Genomic DNA, 19174 nt, shown 5'->3' with positions numbered 1-19174 from the left:
AGGTTGATATATATGTTGTATGGAATACTAAGGGACTTAGTACTGATATGCCTGTTTATGTCCATTCTCTCTTAACAGAAATTTGTTGATTAATTCGACATCACTTTGGAAGTGGTTCTACTTAATGAGTACACACTGGATAAATATCGATCCTGATAAATACTAGTGGATCCATTGACGCTCCCCGTTTCTCCATTCCGGTTGTGAGCTGACCAGCCCAACTTTCCATGGTGAATAATAATAAAAAATAAAAAAATCTTCTTTTATTGGTTTGTTCCAGGCGCCCTTGTGCGCCTGTTTTTAAATCTGAATTCATTCTCATTGTAATTACTATACACGTCTTTTTATTATTAATTTTTAGAGAAACCAGTGCTTCCCAGGCCTCTTTTTGTCCTGATGAAGACCCCACCTTAAGGTGTGACGTATACCTACCAGTATAATTGGGGTCGAAACGTCGACAGCCACTACCATCTACCAGTCGATGCAACCTCCATTTGTACTTATTGATTAGTAGCATCGCTATTATGGTTTCTTTTTAAATAATGAGCAGTAATAACTCATCCATTGTACTGGCTCAGGGCCCTGAAGCCAGCTATATTGATTGCATAATAATTGTAAATTGATATTTCTGTCACGAATAACCTACCTTGCACACTCCTTCCCTATACTATCACTGTCCCTTAACCTCCCTCTCCTGGAGCACTACAACAATTTTGTTACAAATTTGCCATAAGGAAACATGAATAAGCACATTGTGAATAAATAACAGTGTGTTGAATTATTAGTTTGTGATTGATTTTTTTTGCATGATATGAAGTAGTTTGTTTGTGAAGTTTTGATACTGCCACTGGGACCCCGTATTCTGCATCATTTAGCACCCAGGTCCCTAGTGACTTTATTGGGTAAAACCCCCCCTTTATTTAATGTAAGAATCCGCTCCAGCGTCTCCTTTTCAATATGGGACTGTTAGCAGACCGTGGGACTGCTTGATGCCCCTGTGACTTCTCAGTGGAAGAGTGGCAAAGCTGGGAGAAGGCCCACTTGCAGTTTTTGTGTTTGTTTGACGTGGACTTACCCAAAGACTTAGAACGTAACGATGGCCTGTCATGGGACCAGCCCCAAGAATGATAACAGGGCCAGGTCTTCGAATTTAAGCAAAGCAGTTTTTATGTCCCTTTCTTTGGTGCTTGGAGACATACTGCTTTACAGCCTTTGGGAGTGCTAGGGCGCACTCCTCACACAACACATCAGAGACATACCTCTAGTAGTCAGTCACAGACATTTGTTCGCAAAAACCCCTAAAAAGCTTAAGAGCTGTAGTTCTAAGACATATCCTGTTGCACATTGGTATAGAATTTAGGAGAAAAAGCTCAACAACTGACGAGGAAACAATAGGAGCTCGCTACAGACCCTGGTACAAGGATGTGGAAAGAAAGGTGTTGACGTCAGGCTATTGGGATGGCACCTATGTGCAGCACTAGTCACTTCCACCAGGCAGAGCGGAGTCAATGTGGAGCCGCACAATTCCACCTACTGGCACGTAAAATCTTCCAAATCTAGCCTGGGTATATTTTAAAGGTGATAAATCTGCAATATAAGTATCCATCACAATTCATTTTTGTATGTGTAAATACAATGGCTCCTCGGCAAATACTCATTCATGAAAATCTTTTTATGTTATAATAACACTTTCAAATAACAGCTAAACAAAATACACACAACTGCAGAAAAATAGAGCACAGAATTTTTTTGGAATAAAGTATATTCAATCAACAGGTAATTATATTAAAATGAATAGAAATGCGAAGTGCATGAGGCAGTGCTCAGTATGGAAGATGCCATGCTATGACTGTGCAAGGAACAGTCTGACAGCTATGCAATTCGCCCCAATAGAATGAGCAAGTGGTTTGGTACATCTCTTCAATAAAAAAGTCATAATCATCATACTTCTATTGTCCGAGAGAAATTTGCAAGTGCCCTTTGCAAGTAATCAATGTTTTAATCCATTAGGCTTAATCAAGGAGTCATCATTAGGACGGAATTATATCTAGAAAGAAACTGAGGAGGTATTAAAAAACACAGGCGGGGCGTGGCTTGAGCGGCGATGTGAGCAGACATGCTCTGGTGGGGGCTCCCGCTGCCGCCGGCCTGTATTTGCTATCAAAGCGGATCAAGGGGCATCTAACCTCCCCTTTAAGTGCCCTAGCAGAGTGGACACATCGCTGCCGAGTGTCCGGAGACTGGTTTGGAAGAGCGGTGCCTCAGGGACAATCCCCAGAGCGGACAGATAGAACATCGAGAGCGGCGCCCGCCATCTTGTGATCCTGCGGCAGCGGCCCGATCCCTGCCGATTGCCTGGGGAGCAGCGAGGCAGGTACAGAGCAGCTGCCTGCGAGAAGCCCTGGGAGCGGACCGATGCTGGCGGTCCCTTGAGACTCCTTCTCGGGACCCGGCTGGCAGTCGAGCACTGAGGAGCTTGGAGATCCGCTCCGGAGGTCTACAGCGGAAGCCCGCCGGCGGCTGAGTGTAGTGATACCACCCTGGCCTTGCGGTCTGGTGCCCCATAGGCGGCTGTCGCTGAGAGCGGAAGGTGCGGACCCCGGAGGACGTAGGCACACTGCCAGGGGCGGTGCTCCGCCGCTCCGGAGGCCTGGCGAGGGCGGCCCCTGTTCCTGCTGAGCATGGGGTGACTGCGTCGGTCCTCGGGGCCTAGTACCTGCGGGCCCGCCATCTTGCTGGGCCTGGAGCCTTGGGGAGACGGATTGGCGGCTCGGCCCGGCTGGGGAGTGCGGCCATCTACACCCCTCCGAGGAGGTGGCGACAGAGGACGGACGCCTGGCGGGAGTTCCTCGGTGACGGACACGGCCTGAAAGGAGGTGAGCAGCGGCAAGGCAGTGTGCGGCGACCGCCATTTTGCGGAGGAGGAGCGACTGGGGCTCACGGCGCTCTTGTGAACCTCGGATGCAGGGTGGCGGAGAGACTGGCTGGGGACCCCTCTTCGGGGCTTGCTGAGACCGGACCCTGAAGGGTCAACATCGCATCGCTGAGTAGCGCCCGGCGGCTGGCCTGGGAAAGGCGGTTGGAGGAAACCTTCAGGTGACGCTGCACGGAGGGGGACCCACCGTTGACCGGCTGCTGCCCGGACAAGCTTCAAAGGTTGCAGCTTGACTAGTGCGATATCCCTGGTGGTCAACCCCCCCCCCTTTTTCTTCTCCTCCCCCCCTCGATAATTGCCCGTAGACTGAGGTTGCGTGGGGGCAGTGGCACGACCGCCCCGACCTGCTGGTAGACCGACCAGTCTTTTGAGCGGGGACGTACTCTTCCCTCTGTCCTGCCTGGCTTACAGAGACAATGACACGCTCCAATAAAGGCGCCAAGACCGACCCGGCGGCAGCCCCCAAAGACAACACTGTGGTGGCCATGTGGGGCAAGGCGGGGGAGCCCGCGGCGGGGGAGGGCTCGTTCCGGGCCGGTCCAGAATCCCCGCCAGTCACGCAGGCATTTATGGCCGCCTTCATGACCGAGCTCAAGGTGGAGATAGGGTCCCTGCGGTCGGAGGTGCACTCATGCATCACTGAGCTTCGAAAGGAGGTGACGGAGCTTGGAGACCGAGTCGATGGCCTGGAGAAAACTATGGACACGCGTACGGAGGACCAGGAACACCTATTGCAGCGCCTGCTGGCCCTGGAGGAGCAGAACAACGACCTCCAGATTAAGCAGGAGGACTTGGAGAACAGGAGCCGGCATGTTGACGTCTCCCCCGGCGAGCCCGACCCGCCATCTTAATCGAAAAAACATCAGCTGGTCCGGATTGGACCGTGGTACAAAGACGGCGGCGCACCCCTCCTGCGGCGGAGGCCGCACACAGTCAGGCAAAACAGGACATTATAGCTCACATCCGATCTCTTGAAGGAGATAAGGCTGAGTCCGGCGGGGGATCTCTCACGCCCTGACAACGGGGGTGTCCGTGCTTCATCCCTTTTGGTATGCTGTCCTAACATCTCCTATCATTGACTTGTGGATCAGACTGCGGGGAGCTTGTTCATTCTGCGCCCAGATCACGTTGACAGACTCGGGGAGGTGGGAGCCCCGTACCCAAGTGTACTTTGTGATCACCACGCCCCCCCGGTCTGCCCCCTAGGGAGTGACATCCCGAAGAGAGTCCAAACCTGCGGGTGTAGTATGCCCTGTAATGGGGTCAGAGAACTCCGGCCCCGTTGGCCGCGACTGTTGTGTTCGAATGGCCGGCCTCTTCGGCTCCAAGTTTTTGGTTTCCTGCTTCTAGCTCCTTTTCTATTCTCCTCTGTACTCTTTTCTGTCTCTCTCCTCTTCTGTGTGGGACCTGGGGGGGGGGGATGCTGGCGGTTGGTGGGGGGGTGGGGAGTGGATTTGTGACTGGGTTATGAATGGTGTGTGTGGGTTAGCGGCGATGGGAGTGACGGCGAGTCCTGATGATCCCGAATACAACTGGGAGTGTGCATGGCCCCCTGAAGATCCTATCCCTCAATGTTAAGGGCCTTAACTCGCCTAATAAGCGCAAGGAGGTGTGACACTATCTTTCTCGCCAGAACCCGGCTATTATCCTCCTACAGGAGACCCATCTTCTCCAGGCAGACACTGCGCGCATGGCACACCCAAAGTACCCTTTGCAATTTTGGGCAGCTGCTGACACCAAGACAGCGGGGTGGCGATATTGTGCAGGGCTGGCATCAGGCGGGGTGCAGACTGGCCTTTCAAAAGTGGCGATGGGCGCTTTCTCAGAGTGGCAGTGGAGGTGGGACGGAGGCGCCTCACCCTGTGTAACGTCTATGCTCCCAATCAGGCGCAGGACTGATACCTTAGGGACCTATTGAGAGAGCATGTGACGCGGAACGGTTCATCGCTCATTGTAGGAGGAGACCTGAACTTGGTGTGGGACCCAAGGCTAGATAGGAGCGAGGGCTCATTTAGCGGTACTGGGGCGATGTCCTCGGAACTGCGTAAGCGGTTCACAGACCTGGGGCTCTTTGATTCATGGCGATACTTCTCCCTGGATAAAAGGGTATATTCATACTATTCTCATGCCCATCGTTCCTATTCTCGCATCGACTTCTTGTTCATATCCCCTGATCTTTCCTGCGATGTTCTGGGGGTAGAGATGTCGGACATCTCGATCTCGGATCACGCTCACGTCGAATTACTCCTGCAAGACCCGGCGGCTGGCCCCCCTAAAGAGAGGTGGCATCTTCTGCCAAGTATCCTGCGAGATGCGGCGGATGTTGAGGACATACGGGAGGCCATAATTTCCTATTTTGAGCGTAACGACATACCGGAGACGCCCTTCCCGGTGGTATGGGATGCCTTCAAGGCAACGATACGAGGTCACATCACCTCCCTCTCGATAGCAAGGGCACGCGAGGCGCAAGCACTTGAAGACAAATTGACGGAGGACTTGCGGGAGGCCGAGGTGCGTGACCAGAGCGTCTCGACCCAGAAGTCAAGGAGACACCTGGCCCACCTTAGGGGTCAGCTCAGGCTGCTGCGAGCCAATAGGAATGAATCCTCCCTAGTGTCGTTGAAGCAAAAGTACTACGAGGGTGGTGATAAAGTGGGGAGAATGGTAGCGAGGCGGTTGAGGGCCAGGGCTGCAAAGGCCCACATAGCTAACTTACAGCTACCCAATGGAACTAGGGTTGCGGCGGCTAAAGCTAAATGCGAAGCCTTCAAAGATTACTACGAATCTTTTTACACTGAGGAGAGACCCCCCTCTGAGCTCATAGAGGACGTGGTGGAGAGTTATAGCGGTGCAAAGCTCCATCCCCACTTTGCTCAACTCCTGGAAGAGGCGATCACGCAGGAGGAGATAACATCTGCAGTGCGGGAGCTGCACTTGGGGAAGACGCCTGGGCCTGATGGCCTCCAATTATCCTTCTATCAAGTATTCCAGGCACAGCTGGGCCCTCACTTGCTCCGGCTGTTTAACTCCTTCACAGAGGAACGAGGCCCGTCCTTAGACATGGGGATGGCTGAGATTGCTCTGATACTGAAGACTGGGAAGGACCCGGCCATGTGCTCGTCCTACCGCCCTATTAAATACTGATTTTAAAATCTATACGAAAATACTGGCGAAACGTTTAGACCCTCACATGCCGGGCCTGGTTGACCCTGACCAAGTGGGCTTTATCCGGGGACGCCAGGGGGCTGACAACGTACGAAAAGTGGCGCACCTTGTGGGCAAGGCTCACCATTGGCAGATCCCGGCCTGCCTCCTCTCCTTGGATGCAGAGAAGGCATTCGACCGCGTGGACTGGTCCTTCCTCAGAGCAGTCCTCCATAAGATAGGGCTCGGTCCAAAGATGGTCGCTAGAATCATGGCGCCCTACATTGCGCCACGGGCAAGGATCAGAGTGAACGGGCAACTCACGGAACCATTCGCGATAGGCAGAGGGACCAGGCAAGGGTGTCCGCTCTCGCCTCTTATTTGCCTTGGCGATCGAACCGTTGGCTGATATGATTCGCCGGGCCCCTGACATCCATGGTATCCAGTTAGGAGGTCTTGACCATCAAGTAGCGCTTTTTGCAGACGACCTCATCCTGACGCTCATGAGGTCTTGTGAGTCCCTCCTGGCACTGCATTCTACGCTTGGCTTATTTGAACTCGTCTCTGGCTTGAAAATCAATCATGATAAGTCCTGGGCACTTAACCTCACCATCCCTGCGACAGATATCTCTCACCTTGAACGGATAGCGCCCAACCGCTGGACCGCACAGCACATCCGGTACCTTGGCCTGCAGTGGACTCCCTCACTCGAGGGCTGGATGCATGTTAATTGGAGGGATTACAGACGTGCGGTGCTGGAGGACCTACGGAACTGGAAGGCACTTGTGCCATCCTGGCTGGGCAGAATAAACGCCATAAAGATGTCCATTTTACCCAAAATACTATACTCGTTTCAGTGCTTACCTACCCCCATCCCACTACATAACATTAGAGCCTTGCAAAGGGACTTAACCAATTTTGTTTGGGGAGGCAAGAGGCCCCGCTTCTCGCAGGCACTCCTCCTAGCACCCCGAGATCGAGGGGGCCTGGGATACCCCAACTTAGTGGAGTACTATTGGGCTGCACATCTCCGGTACATAGTCGAATGGGGTACCACTGAAAGTGAGAAGGGGTGGCTACACATGGATAGGGCTGTAGCTGGACGCACCATATGGGACCTGGCGTGGAATCATAGGGCAGGGTGCTCTCCGAGCGCATACATGGCGGTGCCAACGAAAACGGTACTGGACATTTGAGATCGGGTGGCAGTGCGTCGAGGCCTCACACCTTTCCCTCCCCACATACTCCGATCGAAGGGAATCCGCGGTTCCCGCCGGCCCTTCGCACCAGAGCTTTCCGCAGATGGTCCCAAGGCAATTGCAGGGTACTTACGGACCTCTTTGACAGGAGCACCTTAAAATCCTTTGCACACTGTAAGGAGGAATACCGATTACCATCTGAAGCCGAAATGCAGTATATCCAATTAAAACACTGGGTAATGGGCGATGAGACCTATCGGGCGGCCACTCGCGCTTTCACCCCATTCGAGAAATTGGCCCGCTACTTCACGGACTCAAAAGGTTTGGTCTCAAAGATCTATTATATCCTGCAACATCCCCAAACGCCGCCTTCCCACAGTTACCAGGCACGGTGGCAGTCCCTCTCGGGTACCGACATCTCGCCTACGCAATGGCTGCGGTTGTGGCGGGACATACCCAAAATCTACCGTAGCATCCCGCAGCAAGAAAACGCCTACAAAATTATGACACAGTGGTACTATACTCCGCAACGCCTACACAGGATGTTCCCGGCCTCCTCTCCTGTGTGTTGGAGGTGTCGGTCCGCGACTGGGGACTTTTTACATATCTGGTGGACCTGCCCATCACTAACCCTCTTCTGGAAGGAGGTCCTGAGCCATATCAGGGGGGGTCCTGGGGTTTCCTCTGCCTGATGCCACTAGCACTATCCTTCTTGGGGTCAAACCATCTGGACTCCGGGCGATCACCCGAGCTGACTGGATGATAGCGCTTCAAATGCTGGGGGCAGCCAGACAGCTCATTGCCCTGTACTGGAAAAGAACAGAAGCACCGCCGGTGGCAGTATGGTTTATGCGCCTCTGGCATGTATTGATTATGGAGCTCCTCACAGCTAGATTGCAGGCCCGCGATACGCGCTTTGGCAAAGTGTGGCAGCCCCTGGTGAAATATTTGTGCAAAATAGGGCATGCGCGCCATGTACCCCCTAGGTTGCGAACCGTGCGTCTGGTTGAGGATACTTTGCTCCCTCCATAATCTGCTGAGAGAATGTGATGTGAGTGTGCTGGAATTGGTGGATCCGCCCTGCATTGCCGAGAAACGATCTTACCCCCTTAGCCCCTGCCATCTCTTTTTCTTTGCTTCTCCTTTGATCTTTCCCCTCTTACTTTCCCCCTTTTCTTGTTCTCCACTGCTGATTACTCTATCAGCGTTGCAATACTGTTTGGGCCCGTTTGGTCCTACGATTTCACCAAATTTTGTTCGTGGGTTGTGCCTGGCCCATGGGGCTGAGCGTCTGGAAGCAGTGACTGTTAAGAGTGTAGTTAACGCAGACAGCGAAGACTTCTGTAACCGGTCCATCTAGGGGGCAGACGCCCCAATATGCTTGACGATTGCCTTGCTATGCGCTCCTGTTGAATTTATGTGCACTCCTCATGACGCGGCCGGCCCGAGCACGGTTGTAGGCTTATCGCTGTGTTTATGTCACTGACAAGATAACCCCACCTGCGGGGCCTCAATAAAAATAATTGAAAATAAAAAAAAAACAGTTGCAAGTCTGCAAGGACACAAGTCCTAACTCACAATGGTGACACACTACACTAAGGAATGGATTGAAACTTTTGAGAATCGTAATATATCTACTGTACTACAAACCTATCTCCATGTCTTCTTTACTCCCATCTCTTGCTCTTACCCTTCTGAATTTCACCTCCCCTCTATTGCAACCCATTTAATTTATTTGCATTGATTCACTATTGATAGGCAAGCCAAATAACGCACACTAGTTATACCAATATATTTCATCCACAGAATTTCAAATGTATGTGCTTTGCTTTTTGTTCTTCACATACCAGTGGCTCTCCAGCTCTCTTGTGAATGCCAACCATCCGAATAGCATCTACTGGTGCCATTTCATTTTTCACTGACGAATGATTCATTTCTGGAGTAGAAGGAGTGGAGTCGTAACTCTTCGATGCAACAATATCATGGGCCTCCAAGAGCGACTGTCAACACAAAATTGAATTTGAATACATCAATCTTTTACAGTTATAGTTATAAAAATGCTCTTAAGAAACAGGAGCTGCCTTTATTCCAACAAGTGAGAATCTATTGCTCAAAAAGCGATACATTGTCAATGTAAGGTGCAAGGACAATTTTGCCACACAAAGTCAAGTCTTCTAAGAAATTCACAACTGCACTAATCTAACTGGAGTGCACGTGTAAATATAGATGTCTTATTAAAAAGGTTGCCAGTGGGATGGATGATAATCCAGTATATCGTAGAGACAGAGAGCGAAAATCAAGTGTTATATTTCAAGAACGACAGACCGAATACTCACTTATTCAGATATATTTATACAAGATAACTAAGTGTAAATGCAAAGCATAGATTTACCATATTTCCAGGGTATTAGTTGAAACTGTTAAGCATAAATAATTAAGTATACAATGTAAGCCTGAAAGCGAAAATGTTCTCAACAGTTCAAATACGAGCCTACAAAATACAAGTTTAAGTAATAGAACAGGATCGTTTTCTATGAGAAGATTGACTTTTCTGGTCACAGTTTACCGTTTGTTGCAGATGAAATTAATGTTTAAAGCAGAAACCTCCATATGACAGCACTCAAAACAGGAATGGCACTCACCAAAAGCCTTACACTGTGAGTTTTAAGTGAAACAACTCAGTAGCCCTCCAAGTGCATTCTGGTGAATATGGTCCATCGTTTCCAAAGTTGCAGTACATTCATTGAAGCAAATTTTGATAAATATTCACTTCTTCCAATATTTCATTTTAGCTTGGTAACTATTAATTTCTTCAAATCTTTAATTTTCTCAGGGCCGGATAAGTATTTTGTTATTCAAGAGTTCTTCAGTGGAGCGCAGTAGGTTACTGAGTCGTGTTTCACGTGAAGCCCACAGCTGGAGACTACTGGTGCATGCCAGTCCTGTTTTGAGTGCTGCCAAATGGAGCTTTCAGCTTTTTACATGAAATTAATTTTGTATATTATTGTAGCCATAACAACCAATAAGCAGAGCTAAACAGATTAAAATACTGCAGAACTGGACAGAAATCTGTAGAGGTTTATATGAAAATGAGTAAAAACATGCCCTTGTCCAAGTAAGCCATTTAGCACAAATGCCATAACTACGAGAGGTTGCAATCCACCGCTGGTGAGGCTGAGCTGCCATGCACCATCCAAGTTACTCAAGTAACTGTATGACCTAGCAATGGCTGTCAGAATAAATAATAGAGACAGCAAGGACAGGATTTATTTTCTTCTAGATGTTAAAAAGGAATGTGTGTAAAATATTAGATCTTAGCCTTAATTAAGAAACCCGGATTACTTCTAATCGGATAATTACCAGAGATTCCAAAGTCTACTTTAGAAAACCAACATTACTTGAGGAATTATTACACATTTTGAATAACATCGACTGTCTCAGTCAACAAAATATGGAATTTCAGCATCAACATGAAAATTGATCCTGAAGCACTGCTTAATTCTTTAAACTCAACAGCATTTTGCTTGGTAAATCTTAAATTCTTTAATTAAATTAAATTATGTGGTAAAACTGGTGACTGTCCGTTTCCGAACTGGAAAATTAGATGCTGGAGAAAGAAAGAAAACAACACACATGCACAACCAGAAGAATTTTTTTGCGTGCATCACCAATAGGCATCGTCATACTTAGTCAGGGTCACTGGAATTATGTGATTTTGTACATAGTTATGGATTTGCCGCATTTACCACAAACCCATCGTCTGCTGCAAAATCTGCATTTTTTTATTTAAAAAAAGTTTCTACCTCCAACAGATCAAACGTTACTAAGGAAGGACCTATGTAAAGATTGACTAGTCGCTTTCTGTTGCTTATTGCTATTTCTAGGTGTTAAACTGGTACTGATGAGGTGAAACCTTTGCCGACAGGATTAAGTGTAAAATAACAAAATTAAATGTAACTATGACAAAATGTGCTGCATTACACTACATAAATTGCTTTTTCTTGCTGCATAATTTAGTAAACACATCCGCATAATTTGGTTCTCCTCTGCTGCATAATTCCTATGGGCCTGTGCTTTGTACAGATATAGAATACGCAAAGCTAAGAGTGTTTGCCTTAATTTGTTGTACAAGCCCAACTCTTCCTTCAAAGCTGGCTCAGAGGGCCCCAAATGGAGACATTTCGAATGAGGGTAAAAGTTGGCAAGAGTAAAAATCGTTCCTCTATAACAATGGTGTTTGATTTTCAATAGCGTTCCACTGTGGCGAGAAGTCTCACCATGGGCTAGATTCGACAGTATTTCATCCTAAGCATCGACATCTCTGCAATGAAATGTATGAAAAACTGTGGGTAGGGGGCGTACGAGGGTCAATCAGGCAGCCCTAATATGCCCCGATCACCAGTTTTCAAATACAGAAAATCTTCTAGCACCTAGGAAAAGGATATCAAAATGGACTTCAAGTCACGTGAAAGACAAATATCCAGAGGCTTGCAATTGTTAGTGCAGAAATGGGCACAGCACATTATGGCATCCCCAATAATGACGCAACTCCATCTCCTTTGAGAGAAATCGAACTCAAGTCCTTTAGGGATTAGCGTTCCTCCCGAACTGCTCTACAAGATTCACACTCGGCTCATCTGACTTAGTACACCCCGCACCCCCTTAAAAAAGTGACCAAGTAAAGAAATTTACCCCACTGGTGCACAATGACTTGCGGATACATCTGTCAAATATTTTGCTCAGTGGATCAACTACTCTGAGGCGATCATGATTTCTTTAAAAAATAAAAACCTTACTTCATGTATATATTACAGTGCAGACCGTTAGTTATGACGCAAAGAAGAGATGCAGACCTGCTGCAGTTAAAGATGGTGCTACCTTCGGACAAACTACTCTAAAAGAAGAATCTATTGGCCAGCTCTTTTTGTCTGCAGAAAATACCGACGAACATTAAAACTGAAATCTTTTGAGCACAAAAGAGGCTGAGAGGGAACTCACACAGACTGTCTTGCAAAATTAATGGTCTTGTCAAAAGACTTACATTTCTTATTTTGCCTGCTCCTTATCGTTTTAATAGATGGTACATGAGGAATGCCTCAAAGAAGGGCTCCAAAAACTACGACAGGTAGAGATGTTCTCACGTACCTAAAATGTCTAAACAAGCATTGGCAAAGTCAACTGCTCTTGCGTTTGGAATGGCTAATGAAGCCCTAATGGGCTTTACCAATGCTTATTTGCATTGGTACTCAGGTGACATTTTTTGGTATACTGATCCAACATGGCTGTCTACTATGATAGTAATTTTTTTAATGAACTCTACTGTTCTAGGTTTCAAAATATGCGTGCATCAGCTCATGATGAATGCATGCTTGAGCATCTGGTTTACTGTTGTAAGATGGCCATTCTGAGTGCACATGAATTTATATGTCACAATTCAAGTGCTAGCATATATTGCAAAGTGGCCAGTTTTCGTATATTTTTACTTTACTGTCCCAACATGGTTGATGATTATGTCTGCAAAATAAAAAAACTGCAAAATAAAAAAAAGAAAAAACAAAGAGCTCAGTACCCTAATCTCAATACAAAAATTAAAAAGCAATCATTTAAAACCAATATGTGTACGTGAACTACTTCTTTTCCACAGTAGCCAATATCTGAAAGGGGCTGTCGAAAACACCCTATATCTCTGTGGTGGAAGCAGGTGTCGATATGTGTTCTAGCAGTCTGTGCAGCATAACTTGACGTATGAAACCGGGTCTCTGGAGGGCTGGGGTTACTTTGGAGGCAGCAACATGTGCAGTCATCTGGGGTGGATTCTGGTAGAGGATATTGTCATAGCCTGGAGACATGATGAAGAGTGGCTCTGGACAAGGGGAGGATGATTGCAGATATATGGAGGATCCTGTGGTCTTCCAAGAGGTTTAAAACTGTGCACTGCTTTAGATCAAATGGATTATCTAGACCAGGCAATATGTGAAAGTGTGGCAGAACTTGGACAACAAGAATAGTGGATGATCGAGGTGAGAGAAAAAGATGGTTGTCTATATGGAATACGTAGAGGGGGGAAAAGTTATTCTGTGGAGCAGTTTTCATAGGATATGGGGCTTTTCAGTAGGTTAAGATTTCCGAAGGTGCTGGGGATCTGGATAAGAATGGCAGTGGAGAGAGAGAGAGAACGAGGGGCCGTCATGGGCTGTGATTGGTGGATGATGTTGGGAGAGTATTTCACTACCTTCACACTTTGTTCAGTGACTCACTTTTATGTCCCGCGCCATTGACTTTATGAACGCGATCTTCTATTGGTACTTTTTAGGTCTCTCCTAAGGACAGCTTTAGTTGTCTGGCAAAGATATGGTAAGGTATTCTATAAGAGCTGTGACTTAATTAAAGGCATATATTTCCCTGACCCAAGAGGTAAGGAAATGGTTACAAGATTTGAAGTATGTTCACCACAAAAAACTGCACTTAAGCTGTAGAAATTGTACAATAAGTCTATGAGGTTAATTGCCCAGATTCTGTCATGGTATTGAAGAACAAGTTACTTACCTTCGGTAACGATATATCTGTAAGAAACAGTAGTTAGTATTAGATTCCTTACCTTAGAATATCCCCAGGCGTCAGTCTGGATCCGGAAAATTTTGCGTAGCAGTACCCCTGCGCGTCTGCAGGCGTCCCCTGCGGCTCCGCGTCCGTCGTCGGCGTCGTGCGCCGTGATGACGTCGCTGGAGTATATAGACGCCGCCTCCGCGCGCTGACGTCAGTTCTTTGTACACAGCTTTTCCGCGCCAGAACACGCAGAGCCATATGAGAACCAACACTGGTGCCATTTGAAACTAGGGCCCTGAAAGGGATGTCCTTAACCCTAGGTATCAGTTCGCAGAACATGGAGGATGGGTGGGGCGGTAAGGAATTGTAACAATATGGGGGTGTCCAGAACTGCGGAATGTGATCAAGATGAAAAGACAATACGGACAAACTCTGCCTTTAACCAATTGTACCCTCTACAGAACCCCAACACAAACGCAGACTCGCAATCAGAACTCTGGCCCTTTAACGAAGATTGGGATTACCAATGGGAGGAGTCACGTCAGGACACAGAGACGTCATATACGGCACAGAACGTATCAGGGGTGTGCTTGTTCACCGAGGAGGAGGAGACGGAGAAACGGAGCGGAGTTGGAGAAGACAGCGAAGCAGAGCAGAGTGAGGAGAGAGGAGACGAGAACAGAGCCGGAGGAGCGAGAGGGACGAGTGAGGAGGAGAAGCCAGGAGGCCACCGATACTACGAGCCGCCCAGCCATACACCCGCGGGAGGTGTATGGCTCCGCCAGGTACGTGACAAAGTCCGGGGCTGGGTCACGGGCAGAACTACGAGTTCCGACGTTCCCTGAAGCAAACCTATCTGGTCCTGGTGCCCCTCTCCCTGAGCACACATTCCTTTCCCCCCCCACTACGGCGTTTCAGTAGACAGGTGCACGGTTAGGGTAGTCCACACTCCTTTTCCCTGTAGGAAGTAAAACCATTGGGACCAGTCCACTGACACTTGCTATCTTTCTTTCCCACTGGGCCTTAACACAAACGGCACGACGGAGGTTGACAAGCCTGTCCCGTGACGGAGACTCGACCGGGACCATCGCGCCTCAGCTGCGGAGTCTGAGATCAGGAAGGCAGCTAGAAGCCGATCTCCGAGGGGGAAGATAACAGCAAAGAAGAAGAGTTCGGACTCTTTGTACTCAAAAATAAACCCTTTGAAAACTAAGATCAGTGTCTTGCCTATACCTCCCGCAGCCCTAACAGTGGTGGAGAATGCGGGCATAGGCACCATCTGTGGAGAGAAGATGGAAACCGTAGTGCAACAACTAGTGAAAGGACAAGAGCGGATCGAGTGGGTATTAGAGCAACACTTGGCTTCGGCACAAGCTGACAGAGAAGCTATAAAAAAAGCGTTTGAGGAAAAGCCTGAACAAGCTTGGGTCGACACTAGTAATAGAGGAGGAGCCACGGAGAGAACAATAACACATGGAACACCATCAGTTTCCCTGCAGAAATATCGGTCAGGTGAAGATCCGGATTCCTTCCTGCTAAATTTTGAAAGGGCCGCCAGAGCCTGTGGATGGCCCGTAGCAAAATGGCCATTTTTTTTGGCGCCGCTTTTAGGGGGAGAAGCACAGGCAGCTTACCAAGTGGCCAATCCCAATGGGAACACCCCATACAACGAGGTAAAAAGAATAATTCTCGACCATCTGGGGCTAGATCCCGAAGCATATCGGATAAGGTTTCGGAGGGAAAGAGGTTCAGTAGGAGAAAACCCCAAGACTTTGTTTGTGAGACTTAAAATGGCAGCAGACAAATGGCTCACCCCCGCGACGAGTAGCAAGGAAGAAATACTCGACCGTATTTATCTAGAACAGTTTCTAGAGGCACTCCCCTATGCCACCCAAAAGTGGCTAAGGCAGCACCATAATTTAACCACTGCTCAAGCGGTCGAAATGGCTTCATCTTTTTCACGGGCTCAGCCGAAAGGTTTCCCCTTTGAACCGGATCGGGAGCGAAAAACTATGACAAGACATGAAAAACCTACTGTAAAAGGAAAGGAAATGACACGCCCTAGAACATGGAGAACGGAAAACACCATCCCTTCAGGTCCACAATGCTTTGACTGTGGACAGTGGGGACACATTGCAAGAATGTGCCCAAGAAAGAGAAATGAAGAGGAACCGATGGAGGTTGGTTACCTCCCCAAGGCGGTCATGTTTTCGGCGGAGATGGGCGGAACATTTAGAGTAAGTGTCACAGCAAATAGATACCCTCTGTTAGCGCTATTAGATTCAGGCTGTCGCCAATCAGTAATTAAAGCATCTTACGTCCATCCAAAACAGTACGTCTCAAAAGGGGTGGTTAACATAAAGTGCGTCCATGGGGATGTAAAACCATATCCAATTGCCAACATTGTTATAAAGTCCACTTTAGGGACTACTCCTGAAGTCCGAGTGGGGGTAATGGAAAGTCTGCCTGAAGATCTAATAATAGGAACGGACAATCCGGCTTTCCTAAATATGTTTAGAGATAAACTAGCAGATACAACGGGGCATCCCTATAAAACTAACACGGGACCAAGGGAAAGGCCCAACCCTGACTGCCTACGGTTTGTAAAATTAACTAAAAATGCATGCTCTCCCACGAAAGGTTCAGTCAAGGCAGCCGGGTACGATTTATATAGCGCATATGACTATATATTGCCCAGTAAAGAAAAAACTCTAGTTAAAACAGACTTACAAATTGCAGTTCCCCCTGGGTCCTACGGCCGAATCGCTCCTCGGTCAGGTTTAGCCGCCAAATATTTTATTGACGTAGGAGCAGGGGTTGTAGATGAAGATTATAGAGGTAATGTGACTATCCTCCTCTTTAATTTTGGAACTGAGACTTTTAAAGTCAATAAAGGTGACCGGGTGGCTCAACTAATTTGCGAGAGCATAGCGTGTACCACATTGTCCGAAGTAAACAGCCTGGAAGACACTGATAGGGGGACTGAAGCTTTCGGATCCACTGGGGTACGCGGTGAACCTGTACATGCGATACTCCCTCATGATCCGTGGGTGTTAGACAAAAGCTTTAAATTTGCTCAAATCAGTGACCCAACTCTGATGAATGCGTGGGAACAGGCACACCAGAGGGACATAGGCTCCAAAAGTTTTCCCGGCTTCATCATAAAAGATGACCTGCTATACAGGGTTGGGAAGGAGGGGGCCCCGGCTCAGCTTCTTGTACCGGTGTCATTCAGGGAGCAGGTTCTTTTTTTTGCTCATAGCCACCTGGTCGCCGGACACACCGGTGCTGAAAAGACAACCCAAAATGTGCTCAGACAGTTTTTTTGGCCCGGGATCTATAAAGATACTGAATCCTATTGCCGTAAGTGTGACATTTGTCAACGAATGAATATGGTCAGACCCCCTGCCGTCCCTTTGCAACCATTACCGATTATTGGGAATCCTTTTGAGAGGGTCGGGATGGATCTTATAGGCCCATTACCCAAAACTAAAAAGGGGTTTCAACACATTTTGGTCGTAGTCGACTATGCCACCAGGTTTCCGGAGGCGTTTCCCTTGTCAGCTGCCAACTCTAAACAAGTGGGGGATAAAATGATTGAACTGTTTAGTAGAGTAGGGTTCCCGAAGGAAATCCTAACTGACCAGGGTACTCCATTCGTCTCCAAACTGATGCAGGAAATTTGTGGTACCTTGAACATCCACCAGCTCCGTACCTCTGTTTACCATCCTCAGACGGACGGGCTGGTGGAGCGTTACAACCGTACCCTTAAATCGACTCTCCGGAAAATGATGGAAGTTAGTGGGTCTGACTGGGACAAAATGCTACCATTGGCTTTATACGCAATCAGGGCCCAGAAACAGAGTAGTATGGGGGCCTCTGCTTTTGAACTTCTCTACGGCCGCCAACCCCGCTCGTTACTTGAAATGACCAGGGATGCGTGGGTCAATGAACAGTCTGAGGAGGTCGCCACTACCCTTGATTACGCCACGGCCTTGAAATCTAAGATAGCTAAATTAAGAGAACTGGCGGTGGACCATCTTGCGGCCAGCCAGACGGTCCAGAAAAAGGCGTATGATAAGGGGAAAAAGTGGAGACAGCTAAAGGTGGACGACTGGGCCTTGGTTCTACTACCTTCCTCCTCCAATAAGTTTAAGGCGGAGTGGATGGGTCCATATAAGGTTTCGGCTGTCATAGGGCCTACTAGCTATAAACTGCAGATCGCTCCAAATAAACACCAGTCATATCATATCAACCTTTTGAAGAAATGGCTGGGGCCGCCCCCTGCCGCTGTTCACTTGGCTGACAATTCGGGATCTGAGAGCTCCACCATTGACATGCTGGTTCAAAATGATGAATTGCGAGGACAGCAACAAATGGAACTGAAAACTACTCTAAATAAATTTGCGGACGTCTTTTCAAGCCGCCCAGGGAGAACCTCTCTGGCTGAACATTGTATTGATACCCCACCAGAGAAAAAAGTGAGGATCAAACCGTACAGAGTCCCCGAGGCCAGAAGAGCGGCTATCAGGACTGAGGTGGAGGAGATGCTCCGGCTGGGAGTAATCCAGCCATCCAAAAGTGATTGGTCTAGCCCCATCGTAATGGTTCCTAAACCGGACGGCAGTTGCCGTTTTTGCATGGACTTTCGGGCTCTGAACGACATATCTCTGTTCGATGCATACCCCATTCCAAGAGTGGACGAATTGATTGAGAGGTTGGGCAATGCTAAATACATTTTGACCCTTGATTTGACGAAAGGGTATTGGCAGGTGCCCCTGCGTCAGGAGGATATGAAAAAAACTGCATTTTCGACTGAAGATGGTCATTTTGAGTTTACGGTCTTGCCGTTTGGCCTCCACGGGGCGCCTGCAACATTCCAACGTTTAATGAACAGAGTCCTGGCTGGGTTGAGTGACTTTACGTCCGCCTATCTAGACGACATTGTCATCTACAGTCCAGATTGGCGGTCGCATCTGAAACATCTGGCCTCTATTTTGGAAACTTTAAGGGTTGCTGGCCTAACAGTGAACGCCAAAAAGTGTAAATTGGCCTTCCAAAAGGTTAAATATCTTGGCTATGTGTTGGGACATGGAATGATTGAGCCACAAATCGAGAAGGTGAGGGCTATTTCTGACACCCCTTTCCCAGCAACTAGGAGGGAAATGAGATCCTTTTTGGGACTTGTCGGATATTATAGGAGGTTCATCCCACAGTTTGCTGACATAGCCGCACCCCTTACGGATGCACTGAAAGATAAGGGGAAGCCGTCTACTCCAGTGCATCCTACTGAGCGGATGCAGGAGGCCTTTTGCACATTGAAGTCCATCATTACATCAACACCTGTATT

At 48.1% G+C, this 19174-nt stretch overlaps 1 protein-coding gene across 2 annotated transcripts in view; it reads right to left on the bottom strand.

The window, feature by feature from the left end:
- Positions 1-19174, bottom strand: part of PALS2 (protein associated with LIN7 2, MAGUK p55 family member) — a 985569-nt gene that overhangs the window by 506908 nt on the left and 459487 nt on the right. For both annotated transcript variants that reach the window (XM_086941681.1, XM_086941682.1), the window contains exon 5: positions 9126-9278. In XM_086941681.1, the coding sequence (XP_086797807.1) occupies positions 9126-9278 (153 nt within the window). The remainder of the gene's footprint in view (positions 1-9125; positions 9279-19174) is intronic.

Source organism: Lissotriton vulgaris, chromosome 10, assembly GCF_964263255.1.
Source record: "Lissotriton vulgaris chromosome 10, aLisVul1.2, whole genome shotgun sequence".
NCBI lineage: Eukaryota > Metazoa > Chordata > Amphibia > Caudata > Salamandridae > Lissotriton > Lissotriton vulgaris.
The sequence above is the reverse complement of the archived record's forward strand: the minus strand, read 5'-3'. Positions and strand labels throughout refer to the sequence as shown.